The sequence below is a fragment of the Cornus florida genome, unplaced genomic scaffold (assembly GCF_030987335.1).
Source record: "Cornus florida cultivar Cherokee Brave unplaced genomic scaffold, ASM3098733v1 CherokeeBrave_3.0.0_Hap2_Chr10, whole genome shotgun sequence".
NCBI classification, from domain to species: domain Eukaryota; kingdom Viridiplantae; phylum Streptophyta; class Magnoliopsida; order Cornales; family Cornaceae; genus Cornus; species Cornus florida.
The window spans coordinates 24,881,267-24,908,840 of NW_026775580.1; the positions used below are offsets into that span (position 1 = coordinate 24,881,267).

The following is a 27,574-nucleotide window of genomic DNA, read 5'->3' on the forward strand; positions in this document are numbered from 1 at the left end:
ATTGTTTCCAATTCACCAAATCTTACCTTTTTCGAAAGGATTCAATTAAAAAAAAATAAAGATATGCACTAACTTAAACTAATTTAAAGAGAATTTTGAATAACCTGTCCTTCTCTCTTTGAAACAAGGGGCGCTTCCGGTTTTGTCGGTGCTTGAAACTTATTTAAATGTTCCTGCTGTTCTATACTTCCTTGAAAAAGGCACTCAACCTACAGGAACTGTTCATGATATTTTAAAGAAGGTGAAGGTTCTTAAGGAACTTCGTTCTAATCAAAAAAAGAATTCAATTAATTAAGGAAAAATAAAATAAAACAAGGGAGAGAGTGGTGACTCGTATATAGTTTTGTTTATCATTTTTTGTCCTATTAGTGGATAGAAGGGAAAGAAGAGGAAATTTTTACCATGATTGTAATTTTAGAGAGATGTGAAAGCGAAAGCCTATGGGGTCGTTTCTGTAACTGGATAGCACCGAAATCCGTCTTTACATCGGATGGTTTGGTGTTTTAATGATCACTACCTTATTAGAGAACTTATATATATACCTATATATAAAGAGAGATTCAAAAACTCGGTCAAAGTAAGAAAGAGGATTGTATATTTGCATAATTTGTATAGCAGAGCAATATTTTATAGTTAAAACTATTATTAGGTTTAGATATTTTTATTTGTTGAGTTGTTGAACCTTTTGATGTCCGAGTGTCTATGTTGAGAGGGAATGCAGTTCTCTTATTGTTATTTGTGAAATGATGTCATCCCACGAAATATCTAAACTAATGCAGGGTGGCCAAGTATCAGGAAGCGAATCCAGGTGTATACACAATTATTACATTTCCTTTCCTATTTGCCATTATGTTTGGAGATTGGGGTCATGGCATATGCTTGTTTCTTGCAACATTATACTTCATAATGAGGGAAAAGAAACTTTCCAATCAGGTAACCGCATCTCTCTTTTATGTTGATTCTGAAGAGTAATTTTTATTTTGACACATGCTTCCTATTGTTACGGTGACTTCTGCAACACTCTGTTGCATTTTGTGTCTTTGATACTTTTTGTCCTCTCAAATGATGTTACCCAATTAGTGCGACTTCTCTTGCATCCTCCTGTATTACTGGGATAGTGGGATATTCTCAGTGATGCATCGGTGAGTAGAACAGGAATATTTTAAAATGATCTTTATTTTCAACCTAGTTGTGGCTTGCTCGAATATGTTAAGATCTGGATTATAGACCTGTGGAGCTATGTTTTCAAGGCATTTATCTGGCTGAATGCATGGTTCTCCTACCACTTCTATACGCTTTTCTCAAGTGGTGTTAACCAATCAGTTAGGGGGCTTTGCTTTGAGATTCCTTGGTGAAGAAGTGTCATTGCAGTAAGCTAGATGTTTGATATATTTTCTGTTCAAACTAATGAGCTTTCCTTGGTTGAATTTGATTTGTGCCTGATTTCAGTTATGAAAATCTAGCCTTGTTGAAGCTTGATTATCTAGATTTGGCCAAGTTCAACGTTCATTAGCTTACAACATTCACTTTTTTATAGGATTTATGACTTTACTTCACTCAGGCTTTATTATACCTCATTCACTCTAAAACCTGAACTCAGTTACTCGCATCAAGCACAGGTATATGCCCAATCGTCTAATTTATCAAATGACCAGATCTAAGGAAATTGGGAGGAAAGTCAAATATTTGTATCATATATTTAATGTTTTTTAGAGTCAAATAATGTACTAACTCGTTTGAAGCAAAAGGAATATAATGACAAGTTTTATGTATAATTGTATAATAAATTTGAATTTTGGATATTCTTTTTGTTGTCTCCAGCCATACATGTTAGACACTTACCATGCGCATGTCTAAGTCTTTTGTGTGATACATCACACATTTTTGAAGAGTACATATAACGTAGTTTTAGGCATTTGTTTCTTTTAGGTGGGTGTCTCAAGAGCTGTTGTTATATAAACTATCCAGAGTCTGCGAAACCTTTTTTATGCTCTGGCTTCACTTGTTCAGCATTGGTCTCGAAGTTAAGCTTGAATTTGGCTTGTTCAGTCGGTGAATTAGTGAGAACTTAAGGTTGAGTTTGGGTTGTTTAATCAATAAGTGAGACTGAGCTTCCTCTTTATAAGATATGCTCAAGGTATTCTTGAGCAGAGAGAATATTGTGGTTGTTTTCAAGCTTGGTGATTTTGTCTAAAATTTGACTGGTTTACTATGTCAAACCAGGAACCAAAATGGAATGTTCTTCAGTAAGCAAGGTATGTGGTGGACCCAGAATTGTCATGATTTGATGATTGGTTTGTCAATTGTAAAACTTGTTGGGCAACTTCTTTTGAAATATCATGATTAATCAATGTAATAGAACCTTGTATGGCTGTTTAGGTTGGGTTGTTTCTTGAGTTGGACTCTTTGACTGTTGGATCCCATAGATTTTCTTTTTAAGTAACGCATCACACTGGAATAATATAAAAAGTATAGTCAGTACAAATAAACTCATCTTGCAGAAAATTCATGTCCCCATGGGAACGACGTGTGTGCGTGTTTCATCTGCCAAGATTTAAATAAATGTAAAAAGTACAGTCAGTTCAAATAAACACACCTTGCAGAATATTCAAGTCCCCATAGGATGACGTGTGTGCTTGGTAACTATTATGAGTAAAATGACGCTTGTTTTATGCTTTTACTTTCAATTTAGCATCTTATTAGGAAACATGTTACGATTAAGTTGTGTATTTTATATTAGTAACGCTACAACTTTGATATATCATTTGTTTTTATAAATAAAAATTCTTTTTATTTTTATTTTTTTTATTTTTGTTTTTATTTTTATTTTTTGGTACAAGATATTGACATAAAAAATTGAGTAAGTAAAATTTAGATATTCCATTTGCTGCACATTTCTTTAGATACTCATATGAGATGTGTAAATGTATAAAATTCAGTGTTGGTAATTATAATTATGCTTGTATCACTTTAGTAGCCAACTCGTATAGGTGTATTACTACTATTATTAGTAGTGCTACACCTTTGATAAAATTCTTTAAATAATTTCAAATAAGATATTCCATTTGCTGCACATATCTATAGATACTTGTATGATATGTATGAATGTCTAGAATTCCATGTTTATAAAATTATATAATTATGCTCTCAATCACCTTGGTATCCAGCTTGGTAGATGGCAATTATTTATAATGTTTTTTAGATAAGTAAAATTATTTTTTATTGCAAGATTATTTTTGTACAAGAGTTGGATATAGAATGCAAGAAAAATGGAAGAAGTCAAAATATGATATTCTATCTACCGAACATTTCTTTAGATGCTCATATGATAATGTTGACTTTAAGAGAACCAAAACAAGAGTAAAGTAGAAGAAGATAATGAAATAGGGAAGAAGGAAGACGAGGAGAGAAAAAGAGAGGGAGATGGGAAAAAAGTGAAAGAATGGAAGCTGACTTTCATCGTTCCACCACATTCTATTTATACTAAGAAGTTTTAGAAACTACACAAAAGCACCTTACATTATATAAGTAATAACAAATAAGCCCTCACAACACTCCCCTTGCAAATATATCTATACTCAGCTTGACTAACATATTTTGCAAGCAAGTCTTGCTCACACCCTTAGTTAAAACATTAGCAATCTGATCAAGTGTGTTGACGTGTGGACTATGAATCAACCCAAGCCAAAGCTTTTCCTTGATGAAGTGTCAATATGTGCTTTGTCCTATCATATTGAACTAGATTGTGGGCATTTGTCACAATACAAAAGAAGAAATATATATATAAAAGGAGAGAATTGTGTAAAGGCTAGAATGAGATAATCACTCATTCAAAGCTCTAGTATTTGTAGATAAGATGAGCACATGCTCATATTACAAGAAAGGAAATTAAATCAAATCTAAATCAAATCACAACATATTCTATGGCATATTCTATAGCATATTCTATAACATAATCAAAGCTCTATTAATACAGTAAGTCATTTCATAAATCGTGGGTATCATATCTGCTAACACTCCCCTTCAAGTTGGGGTGTGGATATTTGAAACGCCCAACTTGGATAATGCATTTTCAAACACAATCTTGCGAATGCCCTTTGTAAGAATACCTGTAAGCTGCTGAGAGCTTGTGACAAATGGAGTGTAAATCTGCTAACTAGCAATGATTTTCTCTCAGATGAAGTGCCGATCAACAAATAAAAAATGTCTCCTTAGACCATAAATAACAAAAAATGTCTCCTCAGACCATTTCCCTTCATACATATGTTTAAAACATGTAGATGGAAGAATCAACAATATCTCCTTAGACCATTCCCCTTCAAACATATGCTTAAACAATGTTGATGAAAGAATCAACAATGTCTCCTTAGACCATAAAAAGAAACAACTATGTCTCCTCAGACCATTTTTGAATAGGTGGTGCCAAACACGCAACGCCCTCATTGAGGTCGGACCACCCTTCCTACCCGACACCTCCTGAATGGGTGGTGAAGAACTCGCAATGCCCTTATTGTAATCAGACCACCCTGGCTATGATACCAAGAAGAAATATAAAAAAGGAGATAATTGTGTAAAGGCTAGAATGAGATAATCATTCATTCACAGCTCTAGTATTTATAGATAAAAAGAGCACATGCTCGTATTACAAGAAAGAAAATTAAATCAAATCACAACATATTCTATAGCATAGTCAAATCTCTGCTAACATGCTAAGTCATTCTATAAATTGTGGCTATCATATCTGCTAACAACAAACTTATTGACTTATGAATAGGATAACCCGACTCATCCAATGTTGATAGCAGCCTTGTTGTCACAATACAAATTAATTGACTCGCGAACAGGATAACCTGACTGATCCTATGCTAATAGCAACCTTGTTGTCACAATACAAATTCATTAACTCATGATAATCCAACTTATCCAACATAGTTCGTGGCCATAACAACTCAAAAGCTCCATGTGCCATGGACCTAAACTCAGCCTCTGTACTACATCTAGCTACTACAGATTGTTTTTTGCTTTGCCATGAAGCAAGATTACCTCCAAGAATTGTGGTAGATTGTCAATCTGTCACATATCCTACCCAATCAACATCTGTATGGCCTTCAACACGCAAGTGGCCATGACAGCCAAACAATATCCCTTTACTAGGTGAACCTTTGAGGTAGTGAAGAACATGATGAGCTGCCTCAAGATGAGGTGTACGTGGAGTATGCATAAATTGACTAATCACACTACCAACGTAGGTAATATCCGGGTGCGTGAGAGATACGTGAATCTGTCTCCCAACCAATGAAATCCACATTATCTAATGGGTTGCCATCCACATCATTAAGCATATGGTTTTGCTCAATAGAAAAATCAATGGGTCTAGCTCCAAGTGTACTAGTTTCAGCCAACAAATCTAATGCATACTTCCGTTGAGAAATGAACACCCCTTTCTTGAATCTGCACACCTCGATGCCAAGAAAGTATCTCAATGATCCGAGATCTTTAACCTTGAACTCTGTCCCTAAGAATGACTTCATTCGATGAATCTTCTGGATCATCTCCAGTGATAACAATATCATTAACATATACAATATGGGTAGTGGTGCAGTCTTGGTGCTTCGAGTATGATTTGCCTGACTCTGTGTGTACCCTACTCTCTTCACATCAGTACTGAACCTCTCAAACTAAACATGCGGCGACTGCTTTAACCCATACAAGGCTGTATTCAGCTTGCACACTAAATTTTGACAGTTGACAAGCTTAAACCTTGGTGGCATATTCATATACACCTCTTCCCTCCAAGTCACCATTAAGGAAAGCATTCTTTACATCCAACTGATATGAAGGCCAAGACAAATTAGCAGCCAAAGAAAGGACACGAATAGAATTAATTCATCTTGGCAACTGGAGCAAATGTTGCCTGATAATTAATTCGATAGGTCTGAGTGAAGCCCTTTGCAATTAACTGGGCTCCATATCTCTTAATTGTTCCATTTGCATAAAACTTTATTGTGCAGACCCAATTGTAACCTATTGGTTTCTTACCCTTAGGCAATGAAACAATATCCTAAGTACCATTCTTCTCAAGAGCCTTCATTTCCTCAAGCATGGCTTGTTTCCATGGAGTTTAACTGAGAACATCTGAAACATTAGAATGAACAAAAACAGACGAGATAGACAAAGTGAAAGCATGATATGTTGGAGATAAGGCATCATGGGATACAAACTGAAATACAAGATGTTTTGTACAACTATCAACACCCTTACAATAGGCAATAGGGACAATAAGATCAACAAGAATGCTATTGGGAAAAGAATCAGGAGTATTAATGTCAATTGAGGGATTACCCAGACCAAGAGAGACTTCTTGGTCCTAGGGTGAGTGAATGACTTATTTTTCCCTCCTAGTATAGACAATTGGGTGCTTTCCCTGCTGCAAATCATTAGTGTTAGGAGTAGACGTATGCATCTCAGTGAGAATCTCCCCCTGAATCATTCTCTCTGAGTAGAAGGCAGATTCTCTACCCAAATAGTAGTCTCTACTTGTAGAGAATCCTGAGCGGTGGAAAAAAAAAAAAAAACGAAGGTAACATCAATGGAGACAAACCGATGTTGAGTGGCAGGGTGATAACATTGATACCCTTTTGAGTGGCAGAGTATCCAAGAAAGACACACTGGATTGCCTTAGGGTCCATTTCGTCCTCGCAATGATGAATATAAACATGACAAACACAAGCACATACTTTCGGAGGGACAATAAACAAGGCAGCGTGATGGTTTAAGACATAGAAGGGGGATTGATGACCAAGAACCCTAGAAGGCATGTGATTGATAAGGTATGCAACTGTTAAAGTTGCATCAGCCCCAATAACCTCTAGGCACTCCCATCCTAACTACAAGAGAACGAGTCACTCCGTAATATGACGATATTTTCTTACAGCTACACCGTTCTGTTGTTGTGTAATAAAAAAAAGACAGAGGAGGTTTGATGGATAATTCCGTTATCAGCAAAAAAGGAGGCAACGCCACCATACATAAACTCTACATTATCAGATTGAAGGATTTTGAGAGGAGAACCAAACTGAGTACATACCATCTTATGAAAGGTTTTAAAGATGGAATGAACTTCATCTTTGGTAATCATAATTTAATGCCTAGTATAATGACTAAAGTCATCAATAAACACAACAAAGTAGTGAAACCCAAGTAATGAAGTAGTAGATTTAGGACCCCACATATCATAATGAACGAGTTGTAAAGGAGCTATACTTTCATTAATACTAGTAGGATAAGAAACACAACATTGTTTGGCAATAACACATGTTTCACAATTTAACTCAAAAGAGTCACCAGAAGCAAACTGGGGAAGCACATGCTTCGAAACAGGAATAGGTAAATGACAGCCTATTAGACCATTGCATCAACAGATCTTTATTAACATTATTATTCCTAACAGTAGATTGATTTGCAACATAATAAGAAGTTGGCCTTGGGTCCTACAAATATAAGCCATTGCCCTCACGTCCACTCCCAGTCCTCGTCCCCGTGCCTAAGTCGAAACACATAATGAGATGGAAAAAATGTTACACTACATTTCAGGCCTTTGTAATGTGACCAACACGAACGAGGTTATTGGTAAACTTTGGGACATGGAGAACAAAGGATAAGATAAGATTAGGAGAGGTAAAAATAGTGCTTGTCCCCGCAATGGAGAATGTACCATCAGCCACTCTAATCTTATACCTACTAAAACGTACGAAGAGAAATCAGATGCCATACTAGTCGTGTGATCAGTGGCTCTTGAATCAGTGATCCAGGGTAGCCCACTAGAGATAATATGGAAGCATGATGTACTGAATGAGAGGTACCCATTTGAACAAAGTTAGAGGTGGAAGTGGAGGCATTTTGAGCTAGCAGATGTCGACGAGCATTAACTTCAACCCCGGACAAAGAGCTCGGTGGCCCTGAGAAGGCATGACATGTAGTAGCAGTCTCGTGCATTCCAACATGTGCCATAGATGACCCCTTAAATGGTCCAGGTCTTGGCCCCTAACATTCGTATGAACAGGGTAGCTGGAGTAGGGCGACATTCCAACATGTTTCCCTTATGTGATGCGTACACTCATAGTGGTGACACCTCAACTTGCTCTTATCATCTTGCTTCCCTCTTTTTGGAGGATTGGGTTTGTTCCATTGTTGTGTGGCAAGAGCAAACCTTTCAAATAATGGTACTTCTGGCTCAAATCTAGTATATACAGGTGCAAACATGACCTTCATTCTACTGTCCTCAATCTAGATATACGAAAACACCTCTCTAACAAAAGCAGGGGCTGGATAACTGCCTAACACTTCTACACTGACATGCTCCTATTTTGGATGCAGACCACCCAAGAACTCACGGATTCGATTCTTTCTACCATAACCTAAAATGCTTTAACATTAGCTCCACACACATGTATGTAGTGTTGGTACTGACTTAATCTTTCCCATTTACCACTTAGAGTGTGGTAATATGTAGCAAGAGTTGGGTCTTCCTGCTTGAATCTTGAAATCGCTTGTTGAAGCTCATACGGTTATGCAAAATTACCAACCGAGGAATACATCTCTTCCACAGCATCCTATAGCTTTTTAGCTATTTTCACAAACAGAAACCCATTGTTGATCTATGGTTGCATTGACTACAACAACCATGTCATAATTAGTGCATTATTTGCACTCTACTCTTTGAATTTAGGATCACTATTGGGGGGATACATGGTAGTCCCTTCGATATGGTCGATCATCCTACGATTAGTGATATGCATACGAGCAGATTGAACCCCATATAGTTTGTCTCATCTAACCTAACAGTTATTATACAAAGGCTTGGATGGTGATCACTACTACCTCCCAACAATGGAGTCACACTAGAAGAAGACCCAACTACTTTTGATGTCACCTCTAAGCCATATATTTTATCAATTAGTTTCTGGGTATACACTCAACGACAACAAATGTGTAGACCTCTCTAAAACACAAACAACTACAACTACAACTAAAGAGATTACAGTCTTAAGAGATGCATTAAAAAATGACCACACAGTCACCACACAACCCTAGAAAGCAACAAAGTAGACTATACCATAATCGCGAACGACTAAGGAAAAACTGCAATTGCAGAACCACGTAAACACGGATATAATCACTAATCGCGACTGTGATTGATCAAAAATAGGTTTCCCGGGGCCTCACCTTAAGCCCCGAGCAGGGGCGCGGCTCATGCTACCTTTGCAACCCCCAGCCAACTTAGCGTGGAGTTGGATCCGCGGTACATGTGGACAGTGTTAATAAAGGTGTGCCTAGGTGCGAGTCACACAGGCACAAGTTTAGCGCCTGTTAGTAGCACAGGCGCATCGACCTTCATTAGGCACGTGCCTGGGCTGCGCTCATGTTTTTTTTATCGTGCCTGACCTCTTTTTGTCCTTTTACGTGATTTTTATGTTTTGTGAGCCAAAAAGGATCATTTTTTCGTGAGCCAAAAAGGAACTTTTGGCAACTTCTGAAACAAAAGAATTAAATAAATAAAGAAACTCAAGAGTCAAATAAAGGCAAGGGTCAAATATAATAGAGATGGGACTGTATAACAATTGATGTTGAAAGTAGCACTCCCTATATAGGAAAACCATATTTGAATTATCTACTTATATTGGCAATTTAATTACCTTCTATAATTTTCAGCTTATATATTTTTTTTCTTAAATACTATGTTGCAATTTATACATTTTTGTGTTCTATATGTAACTTTATCTGATTTTGCCTACAACAGAAGCTTGGGGACATCATGCAGATGACTTTTGGTGGTCGTTATGTTATTATGATGATGGCAATATTTTCAATATACACAGGATTGATATATAATGAATTTTTTTCTGTCCCGTTTGAACTATTTGGGCCATCAGCCTATGAATGCCGTGATTCTTCATGCAGGTATTGGAAAAGTACTTTATGTACTCGTCTTTGGTCCATTACTCACAACCTTTAAACTTGCTTTGTTGCAGGGATGCTTCTACAGTGGGGTTGATTAAGGTGCATGCCACTTATCCATTTGGTGTGGATCCTAAGTGGCATGGTACCCGCAGTGAGTTACCATTCCTTAATTCATTGAAGATGAAGATGTCAATCCTTCTAGGAGTAGCGCAGATGAACCTTGGAATCATTTTGAGCTATTTTAATGCAAAATTCTTTGGAAATAACCTAAATATCTGGTAAGCTAGACCCCTAATTGGATTATTACATGCATACTTGCATGTGTAGATCACACCCTTTTCATAGAATAGTCAACAAAATTGTGATTCTACAGCGGGGTTAATTGTTCTTGTACCTTTCTAATTATCATTACTGATGCCTGTTATATAATGGAAAGATATATATATTTTTTTAAATGGAAGCAAGTGAAAAAGCGAATATTTTTTTGTCCCCAAATATAATTACATTCACCTTATAAAGTGTATCACTCTGTATAATCAGCATCTTATGCATTGCTTCAGGTACCAATTTGTTCCCCAGATGATATTTTTGAACAGTTTGTTTGGATACCTTTCACTCCTCATTATTGTGAAATGGTGCGCCGGTTCTAAAGCTGATCTGTATCATGTAATGATATACATGTTCCTAAGTCCCACTGATGATTTGGGCGAGAATCAGCTTTTCAATGGACAGAAATTCGTTCAGGTTTTATAATTCTTATTTTCTAAGGAAATATTTTTATGTTATACAAAAAAAAAGAAATCTGTGTGTTGTACAAGAATTTGTCAGTAATTCGAACATTTTCTCTGTTTCACTGTCAGATTGTGTTACTATTACTAGCACTTGTTGCCGTACCATGGATGCTGTTTCCAAAGCCATTTCTTTTGAAGAAGCAGCACGAGGAAGTACGACGAAACTCTTATGGTTGTTAAATTTATTTATTTTTTTAATTTTCCCAGACACTTAATTGCCATTTCTCTTTGCTCTCTCTCTCTCTCTACCATGTTGATCATCATGCTTTCTCAGAGGCACCAAGGGCAATCCTACACACCCCTTTACAGCACTGACGACACCGCTGAATTGGAGTCGCATCATGATTCCCATGGCCATGAGGAATTTGAGTTCAGTGAAATATTTGTACATCAACTTATACATACCATAGAGTTCGTACTTGGAGCAGTCTCTAATACGGCTTCATACCTACGTTTATGGGCTCTCAGGTATGCAGCTAGCAACTTCAAGAGGAAGGAATGGAACTTCCGTGTTTTATAACTTTTGATTTGGCATTTATTTTTTGTTAAGACAAGAAGCTACCTCGACTTATTTTATTCGTTTGAAGCAGAATTGGGATAATCTACCTCTGACATGACCTTGTGAACCCCCAGGGTGGATTCTATTTCTTGAAGTGAAATTTTTGACGTTTTGATCCATCAAATTGAAATGACTTACTGAAAATTTGTGATAGCAGAAAATATATGTTAGTGGTTGGTCATGATCCGACCCATGCAGGCTCTTATATACATTTTCCTTCCATTTTGTACATACGTTAGATCGCACGATATTCTCTCCTGTTCTTGCTAGTAAATAATGATTGCTTATTCAGTTGGTTTTGTTTTGTCCAGTCTTGCACATTCGGAGTTGTCTAGTGTATTTTATGAAAAGGTCCTGCTTCTTGCCTGGGGGTATGTTGATTTTATTTATTTAATATAATGTAATGGAAATGACTTAATATCTTAATAAAGTGTTTTAACAACTGTTGTGTGTGACCGCAGGTTCAACAATGTGATCATCCTTATTATTGGTGTAATTGTATTTATTTTTGCCACGGTTGGTGTTCTGCTAGTGATGGAAACCCTAAGTGCTTTCCTACATGCCTTGCGGCTTCACTGGGTGGAGTTCCAGAATAAGTTCTATGAGGGAGATGGTTACAAGTTCTACCCGTTCTCATTTGCATTAGTTGGTGGTGATGAGGACTGATATAACTTTTGAAGCTTGATTACAGACTATAGATATTTTAAGAAAATTGGTCATATTGGATTGTGTGTACTGAAGTATGGATCTATTCAAATCTTTTAAATGAACAAGAGACTTTACGAAATGGCCTTCCCCCAATATACTCCTTCACAGTTTCATGATGTTAATAGCTGTGGGATTAAGTGCCAGACAAGCTGCCAATGGTCATCTTCCAATGTTGGTTGTTGAGTTTGGTTCTCAACGAGTGTTTTCCGTTGTTTGAAGTAGAAAAACAACACTGTTACACGGATGCAGGTGCCATGAATCTGATACACGGATCTTCTGAATGCCGAACGAGTCTAACTGTTTGATTTTTTTTTTTTTCCCCCTTTTTTTTATTTGGTTAAATTGTACCATTCCCAATGCTATGGTCATTGTTAAGGTGGTTTGTTATCTTTTACATTTTGTAATATTCTGTTCTTTTATATTCTTCATTGACTTGGGTTTTAAGGTGTTGGAGGAATGTCTTTTCTAATTCTAGGATGGTTGGGACTTGGGTTTTAAGGTGTTGGAGTTCTTTGCCAACGTCTAAATGAGGGTTATCTTGAATATACGAGATAGGTACTTTGAATTCACAAAATGAGGTATCTTGAATTTACAAAAAAAAAAAAAAAAAAAAAAATTACAAATCAATTTGAAATATTATTGATAAAATTGATTGAATATGTTTTTTTGTCTGTTGGCATTACATATAAAACATGAAAACTAATTTTTAAGGAAAGTAAAAAAATATAAAAATTTTATCTAAAACTAAAATCTCTCTAAAAATTATAAAATAAAAATAAATAAAAAAATTAATTAAAAAAAATACTAAAATCTGTCTTACATCATTTTCATAAAATTGATTGAATATGTTTTTTTGTCTGTTGGCATTACATATAAAACATGAAAACTAATTTTTAAGGAAAGTAAAAAAATATAAAAATTTTATCTAAAACTAAAATCTCTCTAAAAATTATAAAATAAAAATAAATAAAAAATTAATTAAAAAAAATACTAAAATCTGTCTTACATCATTTTCATATCCTTATCTATTTATGTTATAGTGTTGGCACCCATTTTGGCACAATGATTGGCTAGTGATGCGGAGGATATTTGACAGGTGGAATAAATTATGTGAAGTTGCATGCAAAGGTGGTATGGATAGAGATATTCAAATTAATTGTTAGATAAGGATTATAATGCCAACTGTTATCTTTGAGCTAGTTTAAATTGGATATGTAGTTGGTTATTTTATAGAGTCATGATGTAATTAGAGTGCTTAAGCATAGGAGTTGTTAGGTTACGTTCTTCTATAAATAAGTGTAGAAGCATTCTTTGTAAGGGTCCAGCATCCTCAGAATCTTTATTTTAATGTAATTATGCTTTCTCAAATTTTCCCTCTCAAATTCAACTTTCCTTCTTTAGCTATCTTGTTATTCTTAGACTTTTTTTTCTCTTAATCTTCTTTTTTGTCTCTCACTCTCTCTCTCTTCTATATCTCTATTTACTTTTTACTCCTTTTCTTATTTTGTTCTCACGTTCATTACAATTTACTTTCTTATTAAAAGTCTTGTTTGTCAAGGCAGTTTTGAACTTACATGAGAGTTGATGTTTTCTCTCTCATACAATCGTCTGATCCGTAATTTTATTGCAAAAGAGAACCGGTTTGACCCAATCTTTTCATCTTTGAACCAAGTTATTGGTTCTAGCATGCCCACGTTACCAAATTTTTAAATTGGCGAAGCCCGCTAATTTTAGGGTCAACATTCTTGGCACGCCTAGTGAGACCCACTGGTTGAGTGAGTTGTAATGCCTCTTAGGCCAAAGAATTCAAAGGTTGTTGTCACAACAAAAGATGATGTCGAAGATGAGGACCAGCTGATCGTCCCAGGTGGATCAAACGTGGCTGAATCGGCTTTGCCATCCGACGTTCTTTTAGCATAGATGTTTGAGGCCCCAACAAGCACAGATTAGTCAAAATAGTAATAAAATGCAAACCCAAATGGAAGAAGTTAATCAAAAAATGGAAGCAATGATGGCTCAGATATCGGCTACCTAAAGTTGTTATAATCAAGCTGAAAGCTCGGCAGCTTATGAATCAATTCTTCAACGTATGTCTTTGCTGTTAATGAACATTCCTCAAGGGCAATAGACAACAGCGGCAAGACAAACCCAACCGAATGTAACTGTTGGTATACCCAATGGTAACCTGCCGATAATAATAGAAACACTGGCGATTCCGACTGTTCCAATATATTAACCATAGGTAATACACCAGTAGAATCAGAATTTACAATGACCGCCGGTAGTGTCGATTTTGCCTCAGAGGGAACCTCAAGAGCCAGGGGGCAATCCGAATCGTTGGAGGAATAATCAACATGTACCACCAGCAGCTGCCGTGGGGCATGTGATTGCGAACCTACAACGAGAATGGGTTAATCTATACGCTTCACCTCAGCCTACTGATCAACCAGCTTATAATGTAAGAATCGATAGTGCTCAGATTTTAGCTCTAATCTAGGCTGAGGTAGCTCAAGGGCGGAGGCGTCCTCGGCCGGTATATTGAAAACCTTATCCTGATCACGTTGATGCTTATGATTTCCCCAGAAATTATCGTTATCCTTATTTTTCCATGTACAGTGGTGAGGAAAATTAATCTACAGTGCTACATATCGCTAGCAATGTGGAGAAACAGGTCCTAATACTTGGCTAAAGATGAGATTATTTTCTAGTTCTCTTGCTGGTGCGGCATTTGAATGGTATAGAAATTTACTGGCTAATTCTTTTCAATCATGTGAAGAAATAGAAGAGGCGTTTCACGTCCAATTTTACTGAACAGAGTCAAAAACGACATTAGCAGATATCTCTAGGCTATCCCAATCGTTAAGCGAATCAATTGAGACTTTTGTTGCCAGATTCCAAAGGGCTATGCTCAAGTGTCGAGTGAATTTGCCTGAACAGGAATACATAAAACTGGCTTTGAATGGGTTGGACACCACACATCGCAAAAGGTTTGATGGGGTTGAGTTTCATGATCTTTTTGATTTAGCAGATAGAGCTACTCGTTATGAAGAAATACTTAAAGAGGAGAAGGAAAGGAAGAATTCCTCCAAGGGTACTTATTATAAAGACCCTAATTATAAAGTTTTCTTGGCTGAAGTTGATGATGAGCTGGAAGTCGATGTTGCTTAGATTAACATCAAGAAACCATACATATGTGAAGCTTTGACTAAGCTTAAGTCAACCACAGGGCGCAATGCGACTTCAACATCAGTAGCAAAGAAAGGAATAGTCGATATGGGGAAAGTATGTTCTTTTGACTTAGCAAAAACAGAGCAAATTTTTTATCACTTGATGGCCGATAAGATGATTAATTTACCCAAAGGGCATAAGATCCCATCGGCAGGAGACATGAAAGGAAAATAGTATTGTAAGTATCATAACTCATGGAACCATGCTAATAATGATTGTACTGTACTCCAAGGTGTTTTGCAGAAAACTATTGATGAGGGTACGTTAAAGTTCCCGGAAAAAGCCACAGAAGAAATGAAGGTAGACACCAATCCATTTCCTACAATTGCCTCCACAAACATAATTACTCTAGCCAAGCGAGAAAATCGGCAGGGAGAATTTAAAAAGAATTCAGGTGAGTCCTCCTCCATCATGACACCAAAAAAGGTAGCAGAACTGCAAAGGCAGTTAAGAGAAGCCCAATTGGCGTTAATAGACAATGGTTTTTGCCCAAGTTGTAAAGGTCATAAAAGAACCTAAGAAGAACAAACAATACACTAGCCGGTGAAAAGAGGGATCCTCAAACGACTTATGTTCCCAAGTAAGTCTAGTAGAGAACTTCGGCAGGATAATACTAGAGGATGTCACTTAATGACAGATAATCAGGATCGGCAAGAACATACAGTTGGCCGATTCCATTCACAAGATCGTTAGCCGAGTTTTAAACGACGTGCCCTAATCCAACCTGAAATCTAGGTACAGAAAAGGACAGACTCACATAGAGTAAGGGCAGTAAGGCCAAGGATAAGTAAGGCAGACAAATGGACCCAAGTTAATCACCCAAAATTTCCTAAGGTTTAACAACATTCAAATGGGGGTCTTACTCGATCTTAGAAAAGGAGAGAACAAAGAAGAAAAGCTGAGGAAAGAAGGAAAGATGAGAAGACAAGTCAAGAAAAGCCTATCGAGAAGGAGATGGTTAATGTTTCAGAAGGTGCTGGACAGCCAGCTAAGGTGGAAGAATACCAACCTAAGTGGCCTAGATGCAAAAAATGAGTTTAAAATACAGTTTGGTAGCTTCCCATATGAAATGTCCTATAAATGGCTTTTGTGTTACCGGCAATATTCCAGGCTCCCTCTATGTCACCTACTGATATTGACATAAAAGAGGAAGGAGAAGAAGTGGATAGCATAAAGGAGGAGAAAACGTGGCCGATTAAAAGGTTATATGTAAAAGTATGGGTAGAAGGGCAACCTATCAACTGAGTCTTGGTAAATAATGGCTCGGTTCTCAATGTTATTCCAAGTACTACATTGAAGAAGATAGGTAAAAGCATGGAAGATGTTATCCCTACTGATATGGCAATTTGCGGATTTAACGAAAGCTCAACCAGCATTAAAGGAATCCTTCCTTTAGAGGTCGAGGTTGGAGGAAGAACACCCTTTATGACATTTTTCATTGTCAAGTCTATGGCTTCATATAACTTATTACTAGGCCATGATTGGATTCATCTGAATATGTGCATCCCATCTTCATTACACCAGACGCTGATCTTCTAGGATGGAGACAAAGTCAAAATAGTAAATGCCGATATAATAAGCCATTTGTAACAAAAGTTTATTCGGTATACGCTATTTTATACGATGAAGAATGTTACCCAATTAATGACTCTAGGGGGGGGGGGGGGGTAAATAGAGTTTTGGCAAACAATGGTCAATTTTTGAATTCAAATAATATGTAAGTACTAAGCTAATTTTCTCAATAATTTTCTCAACAATTATTCAATGAAGAAAACAGAGTTTAAGCCATAACTAATATCATTTTGTCAAGTGATTTTCATGCTGAACTTTAAGCAGTAAATATAAGAGATAAAGAAAGAGAGAGAGATTGTAATCAAATACTGAGCGATTTTAGCGAGGTTCGGAAACTCCTGCTCCTCGGCTCAAGACCTCTCTTGAGACTTCCTAATCCACTATGGCTCCTCCTTACGGGTGGAGAGCAAACCTTTTACAAGAAGCACATCATTGCTTCAATTTGTTAAGAGAAACACCTTCTCCTAGTCTTCCTTGGGCCACACCAGCCCTTACAAAGTTTGAAGAAGTGAAATACAGTACAAGATAATCTCTCACAGATTTGTAGTATAAATTTCAGCTCACTCTAGAGAATGTATGAATAGATTGAAGCTCAATACTCTATTGATGATATGAAGTGTATGAATGGTAAGACAAAGGATCTTTGATTGCAAGGATATATTTCTCAAATGTTGCAATCATGTTTTTATGAAGACTATAACTCATTATGTAGAGTTTCAGATGTATCTGATGTGTATTCTATCTATTGGACACACAGTTCAAGGTAATATAGCCATTTAAAATTGAATCTACACTAAGTCGATCGACTGAAATGAATCACCAATTTGTTTCGGTCGTTCGAAATAACTTGAGGCTGTCTTGCATTTTTTACTTCGGTCGGCCGAAATGAATTAGGCTTTTATTTCGATTGTCCGAAATAGCCTGAGGCCTTGTTGCAGCTCTACTTCAGTCATCCAAAATGGTATTTCGGTCGACCGGTTGAGACTTCAGTTTTTAGCTTAACTACTGCCCAAATCATCCGATTCAAATTGTCTTTCCATTTCGGTTGGCCGAAATGGAATTTCACCTTCAAGAAACCTGTTCTAATTTACAAATTTTATTCTTTATGTTTCTTGATTATGATGTAAGTGATTTAATGTATGACCCTAGATATATAAGCTTCAAAATGTTCATATATACTTTGACAAAGGTTCCTAAAAGCTCACCATCTTAGCTACCCCATTTGATTGACATGATCTTGATGACTTTCATTTAAGCCTTGATTCCTTTGTAACCTTTTCTCGTATCTTCATGATGCTCCTTTTCATTTGTACTTTTCATGTAGTGTCTTGTCTTGATGAATACTTAGATCTTTAATTTTGCTTAAGGTAGACATTAGAACACATAGAACATCATTAATGAATTATAATCATCAAAAGCCTTAGATTCAAGGTCAACAATCTCCCCCTTTTTGATAATGACAATTCATTGACGTGTTCGAAAAATAAGAGTAAAGGTATTGAACAGTGCTCCCCCTATCAATATGCATAGTTTTGAAGATGAGATCATTCAATGTAAGAGATTACAAATCTCCCCCTTTCATTGTGCATCTATTTTATCATTATAGGTAAAGTTGAGATTTCTCATAGCAAATTCAAAACATGTATTTCATTAACTTTGAAATCCCACCAAGATTGATATAAGTTCAAAACATCCATTACACTAGAATAATAATCAATAATGTCATAGAATAATCAATAAAGCACAAAGACACTAATTAAGCACCAAAAGTTACACCAAAAGACACATCATCCTTTTTCCCCATTTGTCGTTCATCAAAAAGGTGGGGGGGGGGGGGGGGGGGGACGATCGATTAGAAATGAGGGAGTCCCGTAGGGCGAAGATCAGTAAGGTCGCTCTTTCTAAGGTCGACTTCATTTGTGACTTCTTCAACTTATTCTCGTAGAGCAAGGATGTGTTCCTTGTTTTCTTTACCAATTACAATTTGCTTTTTAGAGAGAGCAATACTTTCCAATAATAGCTCACGAAGAGAGCTTTCTTCGGATGGAGGAGCTAGATTATCATTGGTTACTTCTTGTTCTCCTTCTTCTCCTTCTTCTCCTTCCACCTTTTCTTTTTCTTCTTCTTCTTCAGCTGCAGTATCTACCTCTGCATTGTCTTCTTGTTGCTCTGCCATAGCTATAATCTCTTGGCCTATATTTGTTGTATCACCTAATTTAGGGTCATTCCAAGTATTGTTTTTAGATTTTTTGAGACCCATTTGGCCAAGTAGATCTGCGTCAACCCTATGGAGATTAGTTAGTTTTTTTTCATCTTCTCCTGCTATCTGTACCTTGTTGGCTCTAAATATCATGGTAAGAGCCAAGGCATAGAGTCAATGAGTTTTCTTCTTGTTGGCACAATCTTGCATGTGATGAAATATGAGATAGGCTAGGTCAAACTTCTTGCCATTTAGTACACACCAGATTAAGAAGGCTTCTATAAAAGACACATCCGAGCGTCCATCGGATTTAGGAAGTATGATGTGCATAATAACATGGTAAATGAGTCGAGCTTCCACGGTTAACTGACTTGCAAATATCTTGTCAGTATTGTCGGTAGGAAATTGGCTCATTTGCTGAACTGCTTGGTGCTCATCAAACCCTTCCCCATTATACCAATCATTAGCAGTGTAGTACGTGATATCTCCTCGAGGCAGTTTAAGAATGCGGCGAATATCAGCTAAGGTGAGAGTAATATCAGTGCCTACAACGAAGGAAAGTAAAGTATTTTGCCCTAGCACCCTCTGGAGATGGGTATAAATTAGTTTTACAAGCTTGGGGTAAAAAGGAACATTGAGGGACACAAATTCACCTAGCCTAATAGCATCAAATAGTGAGTAAGTGTTTAGAATCAATTCTTCACATCCACTCCTATTAAGAAATTTTCTATTTGCAACTGTCCTATGGAGGAATTTAGTTTTATAGATTTCTTTGAAGTGGGGTTCTTTATAGAGATGCATGGCTGGGGCAGGATAAAGTTCGGGTTGCTCAGGATTGGGTGGCTCAGACCCTCCGGCATCATGGTCATGAGCATGCTTAGAGCATTTTTCTAATCCTCTTGCTAACCTAGAAGGATTCTTCTTAGAAGCCATTACGAAGAGTTAAGGGTTTCTGGATTTATTTTGGGGATAAGTGCCTGAATAGGGAAATAATATGAAATTAGACTAAAACGAAAAAATAAGATAGGATAAGGTCTTAGAATGATCAAGCTTAAGGGGTTTAAATACGCACTTTTCAGCGCTTATCACACCCCCAAACTTAAATGTTGCTAGTCCCTAGCAATGAACTACGAAATAAAGAAATGAAATAAACAACTATACAACTATGAACTAGAAAACAATAAATGGATAACGCCACTTTCGTAGGGAACATGATTGCATTTAGTGAATGCAACAAGCCTTTTAAACCCCTAGGTTACCCCTAGTGGACGAGTGAAGTCGTGAAGGTTTCCAGAAATGATACCCACAAACATTAAGCTCATTCTCACAAAAGAGTCACCAATATTCCAAATAAGCATTGGGAGAAAACTACCTTAAGTATGCAATTTTTCAACCATTTCCAAACAATCTCTCAAAATCTCAACATCAAGCAAGCAAGTATGGTCCTCCACACATCAAGAAAATGATCATGCAAATCGAAATAACTCTAGAATCCTTTTTGAGTGAACCGGCATCAAATATGTTGCTATCTAAGCCAACTAAAGAAATGGTCACATCCTTACCCTCAAACTAGCACACAAATCTAGTACCGATCATCAAGACAAAGAGTTGACCTTTTATTAAAGCTTTATTCAGCTAGGTGCGCTTATTCTTTTCACTCAATTTTTATTTTTATTTTTATTTTTATTTTTTATTTTTTATTTATTTATTTATTTTTTGTAAGCTATTAACCTAGAGTTTGGGCCCTCCACCTTTCGGCGCGAGAATTCTGTGCTTGATGAGGCTAGAATCCCGACTACTTAGTGAAAAGGGTTTGTTATCCACCTTTATCAAGAATGAAAGCTTTCAATGCACTAGTAGCTCAATTGGGATATAACCAATTCAATAATCAACAAAGCATGTACCCCACAAATGAATGCTAGTGTGCGCCTGTGCTAGTGTAGAATCCTAGAGTGAATCTCAAAATAATCACAAAATTAGGATAATGTCGACTATAAGTGCAAGCATGATATCAATCTTTCGAAAAATTTACTCCTAAAAGGCATCCACAAGGCATACAAGGAGTATTAGACTCTCAAGTCAAGCAATTTTAAAATTTTAAGCAATATAGTCCTCAAAGATCAAAATCATTGTTAGTCATGGACCAATCATAGAAAATCCCTCAAATACACAAGTCATCCTCAAAATTTTGAATTGAAATACAAGCAAAGAACACACATTACCCCCAAACTTAAATGACACAGTGTCCTCAATGTGCAAAGAGAACAACAGAAAGGGGAAGGAGTATACCAGAGTAGCTATGGTAAAGAATGGCTGGGACACAAGTATCCGAAGTGGGTGGTATAACCCCCCCAAACTTGGGATTAACTATGGTCCTTAAAAGATGGCACTGGGATAAAACCTCACCAGATAACAAATGGGATAATAATGGTGCACAGTGGGCATGCTAGTACGAGTGGGATAGTAAATGAAATAAAGAGAGAGGAATAAGGGTGGTCCTGAAAAATTTGGGCAGCACCCTCTCACTGAAGTCACTGGGATGTTCCTGATAATGGAGTCAATCACAAATAGATATATCAATACATAAACTTGATGTGTCTCTCACAATCGTATGATATCGTGTAGGATATAGCTCTATGCAAAGAGGATGTCAAACCCACAGAGAGATAGAATTTGTATTTAGCCTTTACATTAGGTTTATGGTTTACAAAAACTTGGTTATAGAGTTTGTTGGTTATCACGATTTAACAAACTTGAATTAAAGAAAATATTAAATTAAAGCAAATTAAACTAAATTGAATGATCAGAGAGGGAAGATCTTATGGCTTTGACTTCACCACAATCGTTACACTATGGTCAATTGAATCAACTTTGGGATTTTAACCAATTCATTTTCAAATGAACTGAACTCAATAACATTCATTCAATTTGGAGTTTAAAGAAAAATGTTTTACAAATTTAGTTAACTATAACGTATCTGTGGTTAGCATGGACTATTCACCTACCTACTCTATCGACTTTAAGTACTGTGTGAATGAACCACCTTTCCTAAGCATAGATTATGAAAACGTTCATTTGTAAAATTCATTGGAACACCATTATATGACCTCTATCCTTGTGCCGGCAGGGCTCCGCCAGATACCGTACAACAAGGTAGGTTGAGAATAGAACATAAATTATTATATCAAAGACAAGGTAATAACAATTTATATTCTACTAAAGCATGAAAAACCACTTGAGTTGTCTTAAGTGCTCATAGTCATATAATCAAGAAAACATAATATATTGAAATAAACCCAGAGTCAAAACAATCAAACCATAATATAACGTTGGGTTACATCAGTGCCCTAAGAAAAAGGATTAGCTACTCATGACAAAGTTGGATAACATCTGTGTTGAGTTCATCTCCATCGTCAGGGACAACACCTCTCTTCTCAGGATCTGCACTTTCAAGGTTGTAGAAACCTTAAAAGCCACCACCCCTTTAGCCTTCTGAATAATACGTAAAAGAGATTGGAATTTTTGGACCTCTTCTATCAAGGCTTACGCCTTCTTTTATAAAAGAAAATATATATTTGGTGGGCTTTTAGGTCTCCTGACCCAACTGGGATGAGATATGGCTGAAAAGATAGCAATCCCGTAGCTTTTAATCTGACATGTCATGCATGCTCGAGCTTCAGGAACGGATGCTCGAGCTTTAAGGCTCATGCTTGAGCTTCAGTGAATGGTGCTCGATCATCACATTGACACTTAGCCAATTTTCCTCAACTATTTTTCGAAGCGTTTTTTTCTTTTAACATTACTCGATCCAAGCTTCTTGGGCTCGATCACTAGGTACCATACTCGAGCATCTGGGGTTTAATGCTCTAGCATCAAGGGATGATGCTCAATCCTCTGTTGATAGTGCTCGATCATAGAAGTGATGCACGAGAACTGGGAGCATAGCCTTCAATTCAAAATTAACTCATTAATTTCCGACGCCTTATGCTCGAGCTTCAGGGTCAAGACTCGATCACCCTTGCAGTAAAGCTCGCGCATCTTTGCAATAAGGCTCGAGCATCAAGGTACTAATGCTCGAGCATTTGGCCTTGTTGACTTTTTTTTCTTTTCTTTATTGTAATGCTCGAACCTTAACACTTGGGCTCGAGCTCTAAGGCTTCAATTGCTTCAAACTTCACCAATTTAACTCTCCACTTGCTCTAAATGACTGACAACGACTTGGTAAGCTTCAATATTAGCTTAAAGTCCCGGTTTTAATCATTTATCTGGGAAAGTACCTGAAACACACATTAAGCATAAATTAGTCTAATAATGGATAGAAGTATCACTTTAGGCCCTAACATATACGTACTTAGGGGCTCTAATATGCATATATTCAGTGCTCATCACACCCCCAAACTTACAAATTACTAGTCCCTTAGTAACAAAGAACTAAAAAGCCGCTTTTGTGGGAATCACAATTGCATTTAGCTTATGCAACAAGCCTTTAAACCCCTAGGTTACCTTTAGAGGACGAGTTATAGTCTCTTTAGGGTTTCCAGTGAAGGTACCCACAAACTTTTCACATCAGTGCCTTTAATACACAGTAAGCTTATTCAGGTCTGTTTTCAAATCATATCATCTTTGCAATTCATCCATCAGTCAAATACAACAAGTATACCAATCATGTAATCAGAAGAACTTTCAACTTCCAATCTCAGTTAAGCAACCATAGTCCCCACATATCAGTTCAATAATTTATTCCATAATTTTAATCTTTAAAGATGCTTTTTGAAAGCGATCCTGCAATTCATCGTGTGGCTTATTATCCATACTTACATTTATTCCTTGTCATTCCTCAATTCACAAGCAGACTATTCAAATTCCAACTCCCAAGGCATTTTTATTATTTTTTTCTTTTTGGTATGCATTTTTTTTTAAAAAGGATACTTGTGCAATGTCTAGGTTTATTAAGCTTTCTAAATTACCTTTGTAGCGAACTTTTAGCCAATGACTCCCAGACCAGATTATCTTAGGGCATTAAGTGTTAAAACACCCCTAAGGACTTAATTGTTCAAGTAATCTAGGCAACCTAAACCCCTTATGTAAAAAGCTTTCAGCTAATCCCAAACCAGACGATCTTAGGGCATTAGGTGTCATAACACACCCCTAAGGGCTTAATCACTCAAGCAATCTAAGTACAAACCTGAACTTGATTCTTTTATACTTTTCTTTCCTTTTTTTTTTTTTTTTTTTTTTTTTTTTTTTTTTTTTAATTTTTCATTCACATTGGTGAACATTTTTTTTTTCTTTTTGCTGCATACATACCAATTTTTCTTTATTTTTTTTCTATTTTATAGCTCAGTCATCAAAACTATTAAATCTACCTGATCATTTCAGTGTAACTCAAAACAAAACAAGACTTTCAATTTCTACCCCACAGACTTCATGCAAGTGTGAATATTGTGCAAAGTGTAGCATCTCAGAGATCAACATCATTAAACAATAATTATCCTAACAGAGTGAACCACAAGCTACCAACTAATTTTAAAAATTTTCAAAGACTCCTTTTCACAATAATTTAGCATACAAACCATTTCTAACCAATTTCAGATTGCAAACAGAGTATATAATCATCAACAGACTCAAACACATGCTTATATCAACAAAGCATATCCTTCTGTCAGCAAAAATTTCCAGAATTTCAAAAATTCAAAAATGATAGCCTTACCCCCAAACTTAGAATGCACATTGTCCTCAATGTGTGAGAACAAATGAAAGATAGAAAGATATTACCAGACAAGCAGACCAATAAAGATAGGACAAAATAATGCATAGGTGAGTAAAAATGAATTTCCAGCATATCCTCTTTTAACATAGTGGTTCCTCAAAACCAGCCAAGGTTGCTGTTATTCAAATTTCCCCTAAATTTAATCTGTAGTATCTGGCAAAATCAATAAACTCCAACACACATCAGAGTATCAAGCATATGGAGTAAGCATAGAGTAATAATGCTTGAGCCTCAATCTTCAATGCTCGAGCTCTCCTTGAACTTCACTAAAGTAGATCATAGAAATCAGTTCAAAATATTAAGGCAGAGTGGATCTAAATAGCTAGTCTATGTAGATCATGCATGAACAAAAGTCATAGACTCATATATCCAAAGAATAACTTATACTCTCCCTCATTAGATCCAGGAAATTAATGAACTCAGAAAATTCTATTTAAAGAAGAAGAAGATTACCTCTATTTCTTGTAGATCTGGAACAAGGATGTAGATTAGCTCTGATTATGAATAGGAAGAATACTTAGAGAGCTTTTATAAAGAACGACCCATGGCTTTCCTTTTTGTTCTAGGCGAAGGAGTTTTTAGTTTCCTGATTTAAAACTTTTTAGAACCTTAGGCTCGAGCATCAGAGGTGTAAGCTCGAGCTTGCCGCCATCAATGTCTAGCTTCACGATGATGGAAAGCTCGAGCATTTGATACTAATGCTCGAGCTTTTCGTTGCTGATGCTCCAGCATGGAGCTAATGATGCTCAAGCATGGAGACAAATTCTTGGATTTTTGGATTTTTGGATTTTTTAATTTTTTTTTCTATTTTATTCAAACCTAACTTAAAATCAAAATAAAAACTAAAACAAACCTAAGACCTAGAAAAGAAAATTACAAATCAAAAACTTAAAATAACGAAATAAAAAAAAAATCAAAATAAACTACAGTACAACATACAAATGTTAAGTTTAACGTCGATAGCTCGACGAAAACCTGACCTCTCTAGTCTAAGTAAATAGGATCATGAAGTTCCACTGCCTCAACTGTGCCTCTCTGCACACTACCCTCTATGTAGGGTTTAAGTCTTTCTCCATTGACTTTGGACAATTGTCCAGTCTTGCAATCTTGTATCTCTATTGCACCATAAGGTGTAACAGAAATAACCATGTATGGACCTTCCCAACGTGACTTTAACTTTCCAGGAAAAAGTTTCAGTTGTGTATTAAATAACTAAACCTTCATCCCAGGCTCAAAAGTTTTATGCAAGATATGCTTGTCATGAAATGCCTTAGTCTTTGCTTTGTAAACCTTAACACTCTCATAAGCATCATTACGTAATTCTTCAAGCTCAGTTAATTGAAGCTTCCTGTTAAAACTAGCAGATGTCATATCAAAGTTGAGCTTTTTTATGGCTAGAAAGCTCTGTGTTCTAACTTTACAGGAAGATGACACCCATTACCATAGACAAGACGGTAAGGTGACATACCAATCAGAGTCTTATACGCAGTCCGGTAAGCCCACAAAGCATCGTTCAGCCTATAAGACCAATCTTTACAATCTGGCTTAACCGTTTTCTCAAGAATTCTCTTAATTTCACGATTAGATATTTCTACTTGGCCACTTGTTTGGGGATGATAGGCAGAAGCAACTTTATGGGTGACGGAGTATCTTTGCATTAAGGTACGGAAATACCTATTACAGAACTGAGCACCCTCATCACTAATAATAGCTTGTGGCATACCAAACTGACTAAAAATATTCGTTTGAATGAACTCAACCACAATTGTGTGATCAACGGTTTTAGTAGCGCTACTGCTTCAACCCATTTAGACACATAGTCAACAGCCACAAGAATATACTCATTTTTATTGGACAGAACAAAATGACCCATGAAATCAATACCCTAAACATCAAAAACCTCAATAATTAAGATTGGAGTTAAGGGCATCATATTTCTTCTAGAAATTGATCCTAGCTACTGACATCTAAGGCATGATCTGCAGAATAAATATGCATCTTGAAAGAGTGAAGGCCAAAAGAAACCGCACTGAAGAATTTTAGCTGCAGTTTTCTTTGCACTGAAATGAGCTCCACATGCCAAATTGTGACAGAAGGTCAGAATACTATGAAACTTACTCTTAAGAACACATCTATGAATTATTTAATCAGCACAGTATTTGAATAGCTGAGGATCTTCCCAATAGTATATCTTAATTTAGGAAAAGAATCGATCTTTTTCCTGCTTTGACCAAGACAAATGAATTTTGCCTATTGCAGGTAATTCACAATATCAGCAAACCAAGGCAAATCTTTATGAGAAACCTCAAATAGTTGTTCATCTGGGAAGGAATCATAAACTGGAAGTGAAGTTGAGGTATCTTCAATTAGAATTCTAGAAAGATGGTCAGCTACAACATTCTTTGACCCTTTCTTATCCCGAATTTCGTAATCAAACTCTTGAAGCAAGAGGATTCATCGAATCAAACAGGGTTTGGTTTCCTTTTTGGAAAGAAGATGTTTCAAAAGAAGAATGATCAGAATAGACTACGACTTTGGAACCCAATAGATATGATCTGAATTTATCCAAAACAAAGACAACTGCAAGTAACTCTTTTTCAGTAGTGGTGTAATTTAACTGTGCATCTGAAAGAGTTTTGCTAGCATAGTAGATAACATGAGGAAGCTTATCCACTCATTGTCCCAAGATAGCACCCATAGCATAATCAGATGCGTCACACATAATCTCAAATGGAAGAGCCCAATCAGGAGGATTCATGATAGGAGTTGATGAAAGAAGAGAGTGA

General features: G+C 36.5%; 1 protein-coding gene across 1 annotated transcript in view; it reads left to right on the forward strand.

Annotated features, from left to right (window-relative positions):
• Positions 1-12,422, forward strand: part of LOC132278969 (V-type proton ATPase subunit a3-like) — a 50,245-nt gene extending 37,823 nt beyond the window's left edge. The window contains exons 11-18 of the mRNA XM_059780877.1: positions 780-933; positions 9,800-9,960; positions 10,032-10,238; positions 10,521-10,704; positions 10,821-10,904; positions 11,026-11,219; positions 11,622-11,681; positions 11,772-12,422. Coding sequence (XP_059636860.1) covers positions 780-933; positions 9,800-9,960; positions 10,032-10,238; positions 10,521-10,704; positions 10,821-10,904; positions 11,026-11,219; positions 11,622-11,681; positions 11,772-11,976 — 1,249 coding nt within the window. The 3' untranslated portion in view covers positions 11,977-12,422. The remainder of the gene's footprint in view (positions 1-779; positions 934-9,799; positions 9,961-10,031; positions 10,239-10,520; positions 10,705-10,820; positions 10,905-11,025; positions 11,220-11,621; positions 11,682-11,771) is intronic.
• Positions 12,423-27,574: the final 15,152 nt, after the last annotated feature.